The following is a 12,853-nucleotide window of genomic DNA, read 5'->3' as shown; positions in this document are numbered from 1 at the left end:
CAAAACCTGGGGCCACAGAGTGTTCTAAATAATAGGTCTTTGATGATGACAGTTCTTTCCAAGAGCTGTCTTTTTTTTTTTTTTAAAGAAAGACCCAGACTTCCATGATCCTATTTTTCTCCACACTTCTATGGAAATTACAAAACGTCAGTCTCTTCTTCAAAATCTAATAAGTTAACTTTCTCCTTCACTTGTTTCTTTCAACTCTAGAATCCTTCACGTGCATGCTCAGTACATTTCTATGGACTTGATCAAACCACCAGTGATCTCTTGAAAGTCTACATTCATATACAAGCAACATTTTTTTTTGTGTGTGTGTCTGTGTTTACTATTGTCTCAAAAGAATCATTTGTTGCCAGCTTCTGGAGTTGAAACTGAGTGGTGAAATATATTGTCTTGTGTGACAATTCTTGGTAATCCTGAAGGGCTCTCCCAGGCTGAGCATGGCAAACATGATGCTGGTAGGCCCTCCTCTTTCTCCTGCCTTCTCCCTTGTAACCATAGACTACATCCCTAAAGCAAGCCATCAAGGCCTATTCCCTTATTTGGACACATTCTTCTGCCAGACTCATTCCTGAGGCCGACTACCAAGGTCCAGTTATCAAAGTATTGAAGCCCAGCAATCAAAAGCCCCCCTTTGACAGATCCTGCAGACCCAAAGCTGCAGATTTCCGCAACACAGGGGACCAACAGGACACCCAAGAGGAGTCCCAGTGAGGGCCCGGCATCCATAGTGCAGCAGAAACCAGAGGCCTCGAACCAGACCATGATTCTTTGCAATGGACACTTGCAAGTAAAGATACATGGATAAAAGGGTTTAGTGCGTGACTCACTGTGTCACATTACATTACAGCTTCCATGACCAGATTGAGTTTTTTCCTTTTTTCTCTTAAATTTTATTTGTAGGGGGAGGTTGCAAGAGCAGAGGGTGGATATGAAGGAACAGGGAAGTGAGTGGGATGGAGATGCATGATATAAAAGACACAAAAAAATGAATAAAAAGAAGGGGGGAATGGGGGAGGAATAAGCCCCCTTTGGCTCATCTAATTAATAACATGCCCAATCAAAACATACCACGGCATCCTAGCCCATTCTAACACAGATTCCCCTTTTCCTCCTCTTAACAAAATCACACCTGCAAGGTCATTTGCTGCTGTTTTTCTGTCTGAGTCAGAAATCAGCCCCTTAACTTTTCTTCCTCACTTAATAAAGGATCTCTCTGCGAAAATAGGTGTTTGGATGTGGTTTGTGCCTAATCCAGGGTTCAGAGGAGGCACCTAGCTCTGTGAGGGTCCCTTCAAATCCTGTCTGCCATCATAAAATGTGGTAGTGCCAAGTTTGCCTCAGCACATATTGGTTGATTGATGGACTTGGGCTAGGTAGTAGTCTAAACAGTCTCCATTTACCTGGGATTACCTTCATTTGATCTCACCAACGAGGAGGTAAAGCCTTCTACAACACATGGTGGGCAGTTCCATAAGGTTCAAGGAAGCAAGGGTGGATAAAGAACTGTAGGAGGTTGCCGGGTGGTGGTGGCACACACCTTTGATCCCAGCACTCAGGAGGCAGAGGCAGGTGGATCTCTGAGTTCGAGGCCAGCCTAGGCTACAGAGTGAGTTCTAGGAAAGGCTCCAGAGCTACGCAGAGAAACCCTGTCTCAAAAAACAAAACAAAAAAAGAACAGTAGGAGAAAGAGTCTAAGAAGTTTGCAAATGGAAACTGGGAAATGTTCATGGAGATGATGTAATAAGCCAACTGAAGATCAGTGAGGGAGAAAGCCACGTAGATAAGCAGCAGGCAGTGGAAACAATCAGAGCAAGGTAGGGGGGTCAGGCATGGGTGCACATTATCTTACTTCTCAATTGCTTTCTAACTGTCTGTGAATTCTTACTGTCCATATTGTTCAACTAAATCTGGCTTAAGGGGTCCCCTCCGTGAAGCTGATGAGATCCAGTCATTGCAATGGTCCTTTTCACTTCCTAGGCTCAAGACAAAAACCTCATGCTCTGGATAGGAGACCTCCTCTATGGTGGTCAGTACTAAGATGGTCACGACCAAAGCTCAAGACTGAGTGTGCTGCTCTCTATGTCCTTCTCTTGGGGACCCCAGAGAACGAAGCCCTTAGACCCTAGTTCCAGGTAACCAGTGCCAGCCTGGCACAGGTACCACTCCATTTCAAGAATGCGTCATGGGAACCGAAATACCCTGTCTCTTGGTCCTGCATCTCTAAGTTAACCAGCAATGATGGCTCTGTCTCCCCAGATTCCAGGAACCTGCAAGTCCTGTACTCATCAGCTCCTCAACACCCACCCCCATCCCCAATCTGGTTCCAGACCTTCTGTGGAGTTCCCTAGTATTTGCTATTGATGGTTGATTAGTTTTTATTTGCTTCTTTAAACAGTAATCACAACATAAAGAGCGCATGACTCTCTCAGGATAAATCCAATTGTGTAGACACAAAGCTTCTATTGTTCTCTTGAGGTAGAGTAGAAGGGAAAGTACTTCTGGTTTTGAGGGGGGAGGGGGCTAAACCCGAAGGGCTGGGATGTTTGGGAAAGTCCATCAGGGAGAAGGGAGAGCAGAGAGATGTGTGCATTGGATGGGGTGCTCTCTCCCATCATGACTGTAGTCTGGAGATGTGGCAGTTCCAGGGGTGCCCTCCAAAGACCTTCCCTGGGACAGGGAGCTGAGGTATGACTGCTGGGACAATGCTTGTTTGGATCCTCCTTCCAGGGAGTCATCTTCTTCTGGTCTTCCAGGCTCTCCGAGGCCTATGAGCATCTAACACACACAGAGCCTGGCTGGGTGAGGGAGAAACAGCGCAGAGATAAGGGAGGCTGCTGGCCTTGCAGTGGCCCCAAACTGCCCAGTTAAAAGGTCGGAATCACTGGGAAGTCATGAGCATCTCCAGCCCTGTGCACACTGGGCCCACAGCGCATGCCCTGAGGCACAGGTTGAGGGCTTAGGGAGGACTCTGCTTGAGAATTCGCCCTTTGCCTGGGTAGAGAGCTGCTGGAATCTGCTTTCTTTCTCAGGGGTATTCTTTGTTTCTTGCAGCCTACAGAAAGGCAGGACCAGCCTCCTAGCTGGTGGGAACCCACAGTGCTCTCAGTTTCGAGGTCTGAAATCTCTGTGTGACCGCCCTGTGTTGCCTGGGTGACAAACATTCTCCTGCTTCATGACCTTTGCAGCTGCCTGGGCCCTTAAGTACAAAATTTACTTTCTGGAGAGATGAAAACAGTCACTTCTACACTGCCTGGTAAGGAAACCACTGGCCCATGAGACTACTGAGCTCTTAACATGTGGTTACTACAGAAACATTTGATTTAATTTAAAATCATTTATTGATTCATTTATTTCAAGACAGGATCTCACTACATCATATGGCTCTGAACTCACTCTGTAGACCAGGCTGGTGTTGAACTCACAGAGATCCACCTGCCTCTGCCTCCTGAGTGCTGAGATTAAAGGTCAGTGCCATCGGTCCTAGCAATCTATGCGTTTCTTTTTTCTTTTTTTTAAATGTGTAGTCCAGGCTGGCCTCGAACTCAGATCCACCTGCCTCTGCCTCTTCAGCATATCCTACCGGCCTGTGCCACCAGAGCCGGCAATCTATGTGTTTCTTAAAGAGCACGTCAGCTCTAATTGTGCACGGTTTCCTGTGCTCAATACTGCGAGACTTCCTGGTCTGCCCAGAGGGACTGTGAGTAAGATCATGCAAAGGCTGTAAAGCTCCTTCAGAAAAACAGCTCACAGAAAAAAATCACTATTTACCACAATGATTTCTTCAATGCCTGAGCACATCTAAAAACAATTGCTTCCATCTGAGGTTTATACCAGATAACGATGACCCTCCTAAATTCCCACCACACATCCCTAACCCCAGTGGGGGAGGAGAGTCTAATTTTGGGACACATCTTTTTACTTTGCCCCGCCCCCAGCTTTGAGGACATAAAAGTCCAGTTTTAGTGAGAGGTAGTGACAGTGTGTCAGGTGAGCTGTGGAGTTGGGGTGTAGACCCCTCCCTCACAGAGGCCTTCCTCATTGACCGGACCCACTGGGGCAGGACTGGGTATGGAGAGAGAGGAGGGGACTTGGGAGGCAAAGGATGGTAAGCCTTTCTCAATGCTCACCTCTCTGTACTCACATGCTCTGGGCACTTCCTGGGCTGGGGTCTTTTGCAGAGATGAAGCTATTCTTGGTCTTGGCAGGCCTCCTGGCCCCTCTGGCCATACCTCAGACCTCCAGTGGTGCCACTCCAGGTACTAGAGCCAAAAGGAGGGGGGAGTGGGTGACTGGGGGGGGTGGTCTCAGCCCAGCAGCTCCTTCTCCCCTGAGCAGGCCTCCTGTGTTCTGGAGCCCGATGAAGGGCTTCGGGACCACTCCTGACCTTGTGGTTTGTGCTCTGGGCAGCTGTGCTGGGGGGTGTGGAGGATTCCCTGATCCTGACCTGTATGGAGGAGGCCAAGCAGCTGGTGGACAAGGCCTACAAAGAACGGAGAGAAAGGTAAGAATTCCAGGCACTGGGCAGCCCGGGGCAAACCTGCTGCAAAGCTTTTGGAGAAGGGACACACAGCGGGGACTTTGTGGAAAGGATGGGGACGGACGCACAGGGGGAACTGCACCTGTCGATCTGTACTTGAGTTTCCTGCTGTGGGGACATCTCCAAAGCCACCCCTTCAATACGCAGTCCTGGCCCACCACAGGCTGGGCTCTGCTGAGTGTCTCTGGCCCTTCCCTGACCCTCCCTTGTCTAAGCAGCATCAAAGAGAACCTTCGACGGGGCACTGCTAGCCCCATGGAACTCATCTCCTACTTCAAGCAGCCGGTGGCAGCAACCAGAACAGCTGTGAGGGCTGCAGACTATCTTCACGTGTCCCTAGACCTGCTGAAGAGGAAGTTGCAGCCCCAGTGGCCAGGGCCTTTCAATATCACTGGTACTGCAACGGCTCCCCTTTACGCACCACCCCTTCACCCTCTGGAAGCCTCTACCTACCGTGAGCCTTTCTCTACAGCATCAGTTTCTCAACCTGTGGGTCACGACCCCTTTGAGGATCTAATGACCCCTTTCACAGGGGTCAAGTAGCAAATTTACGGTTAGGCAGTAGCAACGAAAATAGTTTTGTGGTTGGAGGGCCATCAGAACGTGAGGAACTGTATTAAAGGGTCGCAGCCGCATTAGGAACCCTGAGAATCCTCTACTTCCCAGCTGGCGAACCCACGCCACCCTCACCCTCTTTGGGCTCCTCAGCCCCAGGTTGTCTAGCACAGGAAATGAGGTGGGAGAGGGCTCAGGTCTAAGGTCCGGGGTCACTCTTGCAGATGTGCTGACACCTGCTCAGTTGAATCTGTTGTCCAAGTTGAGCGGCTACGCCTATCAGGACGTGGGGGTGAGGTGCCCTGAGCAGGACAAGTATCGCACCATCACGGGACTCTGCAACAACAGGTGCTGGCCCAGGGCAGGAGTTCAGGGATGTGTGACGTAGTGGGTCTAGGTCCCTCCCGCCTGTGGCGACCCCTTGGGCCAGCGCTCTGTGCTTCCCTGCAGGCGCAGCCCCACGCTGGGGGCCTCCAACCGCGCCTTTGCACGCTGGCTGCCCTCAGAGTACGAAGATGGCGTCTCCTTGCCCCTCAGCTGGACGCCCAGGGTCAAGCGCGATGGCTTCCCGGTGCCCTTGGTGAGCAAGCGTCCAGTGGAGGGAGAAGAGCCTAGCCAGGTGGGCAGGGCCCAGGCACCCACTGACGCCTGCTGTCGCTGCAGGCTCGAAAGGTGTCCAACGACATCGTGAGCTTCCCCAACGATCAGCTGACCTGGGACCAGGAGGAACCGCTCATATTCATACAGTTTGGACAGTTTGTGGAACACGACGTAACTTTGACTCCGGAGTCTTTTACCCCGTCCTCCTTCACTGGCCTCAACTGCGAGACCAGCTGCCTGCAGCAGCCACCCTGCTTCCCGCTCAAGGTGCTTCCTTCCTGCACCCAACATGGATGCTTCACATTAGTGGCCACGCCCCTTCTGTGCCCTAGTCCCTTCCTAGCCCGTTTGCTGGTCCTGACGCTGGGGTCCAGAGTCAATACTCGTCTCCCTCCGCAGAGCCAGCTGTCAATCAGTGTCAATCTCCCGGCCTAGTATGAGCCCTGGGTGGTGGGGTGACTGGCTCTTTGTGGGGCTGGGAGAATTCTGGGATGAGGATCTGATCTGTCTCCTTCACACTCCCAGTGTTCCCTGCCTCTCTGAGGGGCTTTTCCCTAACCCTGCTTCACATTGTGTGCTCACGTGCATGCGTGAGGGAAGTGGGGAGAATGGAGGCAGAGATTGAGAGGGAAATAAAGGGACAGGAGACTGACAGGGACATGGTGACAGCCAGGGGACAGAGAGGAAAAGGCAGAAACCAGAAAGAAGAGGATTAAGAGGCACAGTGAAGAGGGGTCAGAGGACTGGCCTTGCCTAACCCCCAGGGGGTCTCTGCGTTCCAGTTCATGTATTCATGTCACCCCTACACCTCACTACCTCTGCTGGAGGAGCCCCATTAATGCTATAGGTCCTTGAGAGGCCTCCCTGCAGGTTGGATGGGTCAGAGTTCTCTTGACAGGAAGTAGCAACTCACGCCCTACCCGCAAAAGCCAGGCTAGCCTCTCTGTGTGCCCCAGATCCCACCTAATGACCCTCGAATCAAGAACCAAGAGGATTGCATTCCCTTCTTCCGCTCCTGCCCAGCATGCACCGGGAGCAACATCACCATTCGCAACCAGATCAATGCTGTTACTTCCTTCGTGGATGCCAGCACAGTATATGGCAGCGAGGACCCCCTGGCCAGGAGGCTGCGCAACCTCACCAACCAGATGGGGCTGCTGGCTGTCAATACCCGCTTCCAAGACAATGGTCGGGCCCTGATGCCCTTTGACAACCTGCACGACGATGACCCCTGCCTCCTCACCAACCGCTCTGCTCAAATTCCTTGTTTCCTGGCAGGTCAGCCTGGGGCCTGGACTGGAGTGGCATGGAGGTGTTCCTTGTGGGAGCCTGTATGTGAGCAGCCTGTGGGTTTGTGATGAGAGGCGCAGGTCTCACCAACTCCTTATCAGTCTAGTTGCCTTGGTAACAAGTTGGATACAGACAGAAAGGAAAGTAACAACCACAGAAACACTACACACACACACACACACACACACACACACGCCTCCACCCCATCAGCCTAAGATGAAGACACAGGCTGCAAGGAGCCTCTGTCATCTCTTTCTCTGCTTCTTCCCTCCTCTGGACTATGGAAAAGAAAAGAGCTGTGGTCCCTTGTGGACAGAGAACTAAAAAGACAAAGAGGAATGTGGTGTCCTTGCCCTGTAGAACAGGGGGCGGTGGCACACACCTTTAATCCCAGCACTCACTCAGGAGGCAGAGGCAGGAGGATATTTCCGAGTTCAAGGCCAGTCTGGTCTACAGAGTGAGTTCCAGGACAGTCAAAGCTACATATAGTGAGACCCTGTCTTGAAATAAATAAATAAGTGATTTTAAACATAATCAAAAGTTTCTGAGGTAGCCACATGCTAAGGGCTCGGTAGTCCCATGGGCCAGTGGCCCCCCTACTGGGCAGTGGAGAAGTGACTGGTTCATCACCCCAGAAAGTTCTAGTGGATAGAGTCACAGAATATCACCTCTTGGTCATTTTGGTTTCTTACAAAGACAGAAGATGGAGTTTCAAGTGGAGACACCAGGAAGTTTGGGGATAGGATTGTGGTTACACCCAGAAATCCACCCCGCTTCTCTGTGATTTTTAGACTGGGTTGTATAGCTAGCCTTAGCTGGTCTGGTACTTGCTTTGTAGCCCAGGCTGGCTTCAGAAGTTCCTCAATCTTCCTGTCTTTCCTCCAAGTGGTGGGATGTCACACATGGGTCACCACCAAGCCCAGATCAGTAGGTGTTGATGTAACACAATGGAAGCAGAGGTCTCTTCTTGTCTCTCATCTTCCCTTCTAAGGGCTCCTGATGGTCTCTGGCAGCATGGCCAAGGCTGGTGCAAAGGTGGATTTCCTAGGGGAGGGAGGGCCCCCTCTCTTCTGGGCTAGCCATGACCTCTGGTTGTTTATGGGATGGAGAAGCTGTTCTCGGGAATGCCTTTTCCTCTTAGAATTTCCTTTCTAGAGCTGGCAAGGGCTGGAGCCAGTCAGTGTCTTGCAGCAAATGCCCTGAACCTCACCCTCTGGCCCTCCCTGTTGAAGGTTTCGGGAGGGCTAGAGAAGTCAGGGACTTGGTTTCCATGAACAGTCTCAGGTGTGGACTCCACACGGTCTGTTCCCTTCCCCCACCACAACAGGCCAGACAACTGGCTTCCAGTAAGCCTGCTACTGACAATTCTGTTCAAATAGTGGGGGCTTCCTGGGGTCCTGTTTTGAGAAGGATTCTGAGGTTGCACTCAAGTTTTGCAGAAAACATGGATGCTTCCTTTTGTCTTACACCAAAGAGAATAAGCTGAGTATTCCTTCTCAGGAGTGTTCATGTACTGTGGTGTGTGTATGGGTGTGTGTGTGTAGGGGGTGTAGCAAAGGGTAAAATGCTGAAAGGCGGAAGCCTTGGACCTCGTGCTTAAGGGGATCCTTAAGTAAGGCTGATGGCCATGGGACAGGGCTGCAGGAAGGACCGCAATGTTCCCAAGCTCTTCTGTCAGCCTGGCGCTGACCTTTGAGTCTGCTGTGTGCAGGTGGGTGGAGAGCAAGCACATGAGAGTCCCCGAAGGCCTTTACTGGGCAGGGGATGGAAGGACACAGATGTGACAAAGACTTTGCTTCTTTAAGGGGACATGCGCTCCAGTGAGATGCCTGAGCTGACCTCTGTGCACACCCTCTTCGTTCGAGAGCATAACCGCCTGGCCACAGAGCTCAGGCGCCTGAATCCTCACTGGAGTGGGGAAAGGCTCTTCCAGGAGGCCCGAAAGATTGTCGGGGCCATGGTCCAGGTAGGCTGTCCTACAGCATCCTGGCCATGTGTTCTTGGGCCAATCACTATCCCTCCTCAACACGGGCTTTTTTACCCATAATGCTGTAAGGCTCAAAGGAGCCAAATGGAAACACTGGCAGATGAGACCTGCCTGACCAGTGTGCTTCCCTTCCCTGTCTTCCCAGGACTTTCTTCCTGAGGGCCCAGGGATGCTGCTGGCTGCTCTTTCAGGCAGCATTTCTGTATTTGTTGCTAGGGAGGGTCTTGAACCAATGCAGCACTGTTACTATTGGCTCTTTTACCCACTGGTCATCATCTTGAGTCCCCCACCCTCCGGGGAGGGACACTGTTCGTCTGTTTCTAACATTTGATGTTCCAGTGACTCCCATTCTCCCAAGAATGTCAACAATCATCTACATTGTGAGCATTGGTGCACAGAAGCATGTACTCATGCATGCACGCACGCACGCACGCACGCACGCACACCTTCACTAGATTTTAGACAGCGAGGTGAAGGTGTTGAACGTAGGGTTTAATTTACACTCACAAGTGGGATTCATTTCAGCCTCAGAGGCAATTCTAGCCTTGGATCCAGTGTGAGACGGTCCCACAAATTCCCTTTCCCTGGGGGGCATCTCCAGGGAAAGCAGAGCCGACCTCAGCCCTGCTACAACCCTGTAGCAAGCCCTACTGTGTGCAGGCTAATGCTGGGCACTGTGAATAGTCTCAGGAATTTCAGAAATGAGACACTACTAACTAAAGACATGAGCGATATTACCCTGACTATCAAGGAACTTGGTTTAGTCTTGTGAGAGAGACAGGGATATAATTTATTCCTTGTTTACATTTGTGGTTCAAAGGTCAATAGATGGCCTAAGGTTGCACAGCCAGGGACTGTAGAGCTCTGTTTATGTCCTTCAGCACGACTCTGTTAGGTTCAGATCAAAGGCCCTGCTCCTAGCCAGGTGGGGGTGATCCCCGAAGCCAGAGACGCAGGGAGGAGGGAATAGACATCTCTTGAAGTCACTTTGTTTTAGATCATCACATACCGGGACTACCTGCCCTTGGTGTTAGGGCCAGCAGCCATGAGGAAGTACCTACCCAGGTACCGAGGCTACAATGACTCAGTGGACCCTCGCATCGCCAACGTCTTCACCAACGCTTTCCGCTATGGCCACACCCTCATCCAGCCCTTCATGTTTCGCCTGGACAATCAGTCCCGGCCCACAGGACCCAACCCCAGGGTCCCACTCAGCAAGAACTATTTTGCCACTTGGAGAGTTGTGCTGGAAGGTGTGTGGAGTCTGAGAGAGGGATGGTGTGAGTTCTGCTCTGGGGAGCCAGGCTGAGGAGAGATCTTTTTCCGTCCCTTCTTCGGGGAACAGCCTAGCTTTGCAGTTTCACTGACCCAGGAGGCGAGGCCTGGGATCATCACAACCTTGTGAACCCTAGGGTCAGAAGGTCACCTTGGCCCCAAGTGCTACATGTGCCTAGACCTCTTCTCTGATCCTTAGAGTGCACTGGGATCTGGTAGCAAGCTAATCCTTCCTTTCACCTTGCTCTCTTGTGCCCAGGTGGCATTGACCCCATCTTCCAAGACCTCATGGCCACCCCTGCCAAAGTGAATCACCAGAACAAGATCGTGGTGGATGAGACCTGGGAACAACTCTTTGAGCAGGTGATGCATGAGCAAAGCATGGACCTGGCTGCTTTGAAAACACAGCGCAGCAGGGATCATGGTCTCCCAGGTGAGGAGCCAGCCCCCAGCCCTGGACCATCTCCCAGGGAGTTCATAGCTTTCCTTCCTACACAGAGCCCTTTCTCCAGCTCTGAGGAAGCACCCCAGGGCAGGCCCTGTCCTTTCCAGGCCCCCTCAGCCAAATTTCAGCCTCTCTTGGCTTCTTCACAAACCGGACTCTTGTATCCTGCATTAGCACCTGAAAACAGTACCATTCTGTGATCTGGACATCTGTCTCCATTATCAGTTCCTTCTGACCCATTCATGGACTCGAGGGCAGGAGGGTACCACTGCCTTCTTACTGATCAGGAAACTGGGGTTTAGAGGGGTTTAGAGCTTGGCTAGGTGCTGTAGCCAGGTCAATGAGAGATCTGGAGCTTGGACCCAAGCGGACCATCCTAACTCAGAAGCCCATGCCTGTGTTGAGGAAGCACAGTGGCCACACCTCCGAGACACACTTTCACTCTCTGGGTCAGAGAGAGACGCTTTGGGATGCTCGAAGGGACAAGATGCTGTTCCCATGCTTGAGTCTGGCAGGATTTGTGGCACGATAGGGCTTGCCTCAGAGTGAGAGAGAAAGGAAAGACAGTGAGAGGTCTGGAGAGGCCCAGCTGTCCACTTTGGCCTGAGCCAGTCATTCATTCAGGGCTCCGTTCTGCTTATCGCCCCCGAAGTGGGCTTTTGAACGTCTCTATAGATCTCCCTGCTGTTCCCGGTCCTCTCTCTACCTGCAGGACAGGGGCCCATTTACAGCCACCTGTCCTTTGACCCAATGCAGGATACAACGCCTGGAGGCGCTTCTGTGGGCTCCCACAGCCCAGCACAGTGGGCGAGCTTGGCACAGTGCTAAAGAACCTGGACTTGGCACAGAAGCTGATGGCACAGTACGGCACCCCCAACAACATTGACATCTGGAGGGGTGGTGTATCCGAGCCCCTGGAGTCCAATGGCCGAGTCGGTCAGCTCTTTGCCTGCCTCATTGGCACTCAGTTTAGGAAGCTACGCGATGGCGATCGGTAAGGAAGCCGTGGGATGGCAGGGCAGCACACACGTGTGGGTCTAGGAGGGGTGTACAGGCTACAGCGCTTGTGTCCAGCTCAGAGGACAACTTACAGGAGTTGGTTCCACCATGTGGGGTCCAGCGATGGTTCTCAGGGTGTCAGCCTTGGGGCAAATGCCTTTACCCACTGAACCATCCTGCTGGTCCAAAAACGCCATTCTTACTATTTCCTCTGCGTTTCTCAGTGTCTCTGTGGAGCTGTCAGTAACCATGGAGAATCACAATTTAGTCCCAGCATCTCCCTTTCATGTCATTCCGTCATGGTCCTGACCATCTCCATGTCTAGTTCTTATCTAGCCTGCATGACACGTCTGGGAATATTATAAAGAGGTGTCCCAGTCAAGGAGAGCAAATCACAAATGCCAGCCAGGCTGCCTTCTGCCCTTTGCCTGCAGGCATGGCACAGGGTCCCCGAGACTGCTGGGCGGGAGCAAGGGACATATCCAAGTAGCCATACCCCATCTTCTGTGCTGAGTGGGCACTGCCCAGGGCCTGGAGCTCTCTGTGCTGTAGGGCAGAATCTTCCGTGGCCCTCTCACACTTGGGATGTCCTCCCAGCCCAGGATGTTCTCATGGGGACATCTCAACCATGATGTCCATGATGCTCCCATGCAGGTTTTGGTGGGAGAACCCAGGTGTGTTCAATGCACAGCAGAGACAAGCCCTGGCCAGCATCTCCTTCCCCCGCATCATCTGTGACAACACTGGCATCACCACTGTGTCCAAGAACATCTTCATGTCCAACTCATACCCACGAGATTTTGTCAACTGTACCTCCATCCCTCGGCTGAACCTGGCTCCCTGGAGGGAGGCTTAGAGCCTGGGTAAGGGCACTAAAGGGTGTCCCTGGTGGGTTAGTGGGAACCACAGGGAACTCTTCCCTACGTGAACCCATCCTTGTTTTAGATGCCAGCTGAAAATAATGACTGGATACTAGTTGTGTGTGCACATGCATGTTTGCATATATTCTTATACATGTCTGTATGTGCAACATGTGTAAGTTAGCATTTCACATGTGTATTGTTTGTGAGCATGGGCTATGTTTGGTGTCCCCATGTGTAAATCAATCACATGAGTCTGAGCTTACTGCTTATGAGAATGTTAAGAACATGGGAGGCAG

At 51.8% G+C, this 12,853-nt stretch overlaps 1 protein-coding gene across 1 annotated transcript; it reads left to right on the top strand.

Annotated features, from left to right (window-relative positions):
- Positions 1-4,186: 4,186 nt before the first annotated feature.
- On the top strand, positions 4,187-11,693 carry LOC114699237 (myeloperoxidase-like). The gene is made up of 11 exons (XM_037201183.1): positions 4,187-4,262; positions 4,414-4,507; positions 4,672-4,937; positions 5,323-5,446; positions 5,549-5,678; positions 5,762-5,965; positions 6,655-6,976; positions 8,794-8,954; positions 9,973-10,228; positions 10,510-10,683; positions 11,452-11,693. The coding sequence occupies exons 1-11, from the start codon at positions 4,187-4,189 to the stop codon at positions 11,691-11,693; spliced, it is 2,049 nt and encodes a 682-aa protein (XP_037057078.1).
- The last annotated feature ends 1,160 nt before the right edge of the window (positions 11,694-12,853 follow it).

The sequence above is a fragment of the Peromyscus leucopus genome, chromosome 8b, assembly GCF_004664715.2.
Source record: "Peromyscus leucopus breed LL Stock chromosome 8b, UCI_PerLeu_2.1, whole genome shotgun sequence".
NCBI classification, from domain to species: Eukaryota; Metazoa; Chordata; class Mammalia; order Rodentia; family Cricetidae; genus Peromyscus; species Peromyscus leucopus.
Note: the sequence above shows the minus strand (reverse complement) of the source record. Positions and strands in the feature narration are given on the sequence as shown.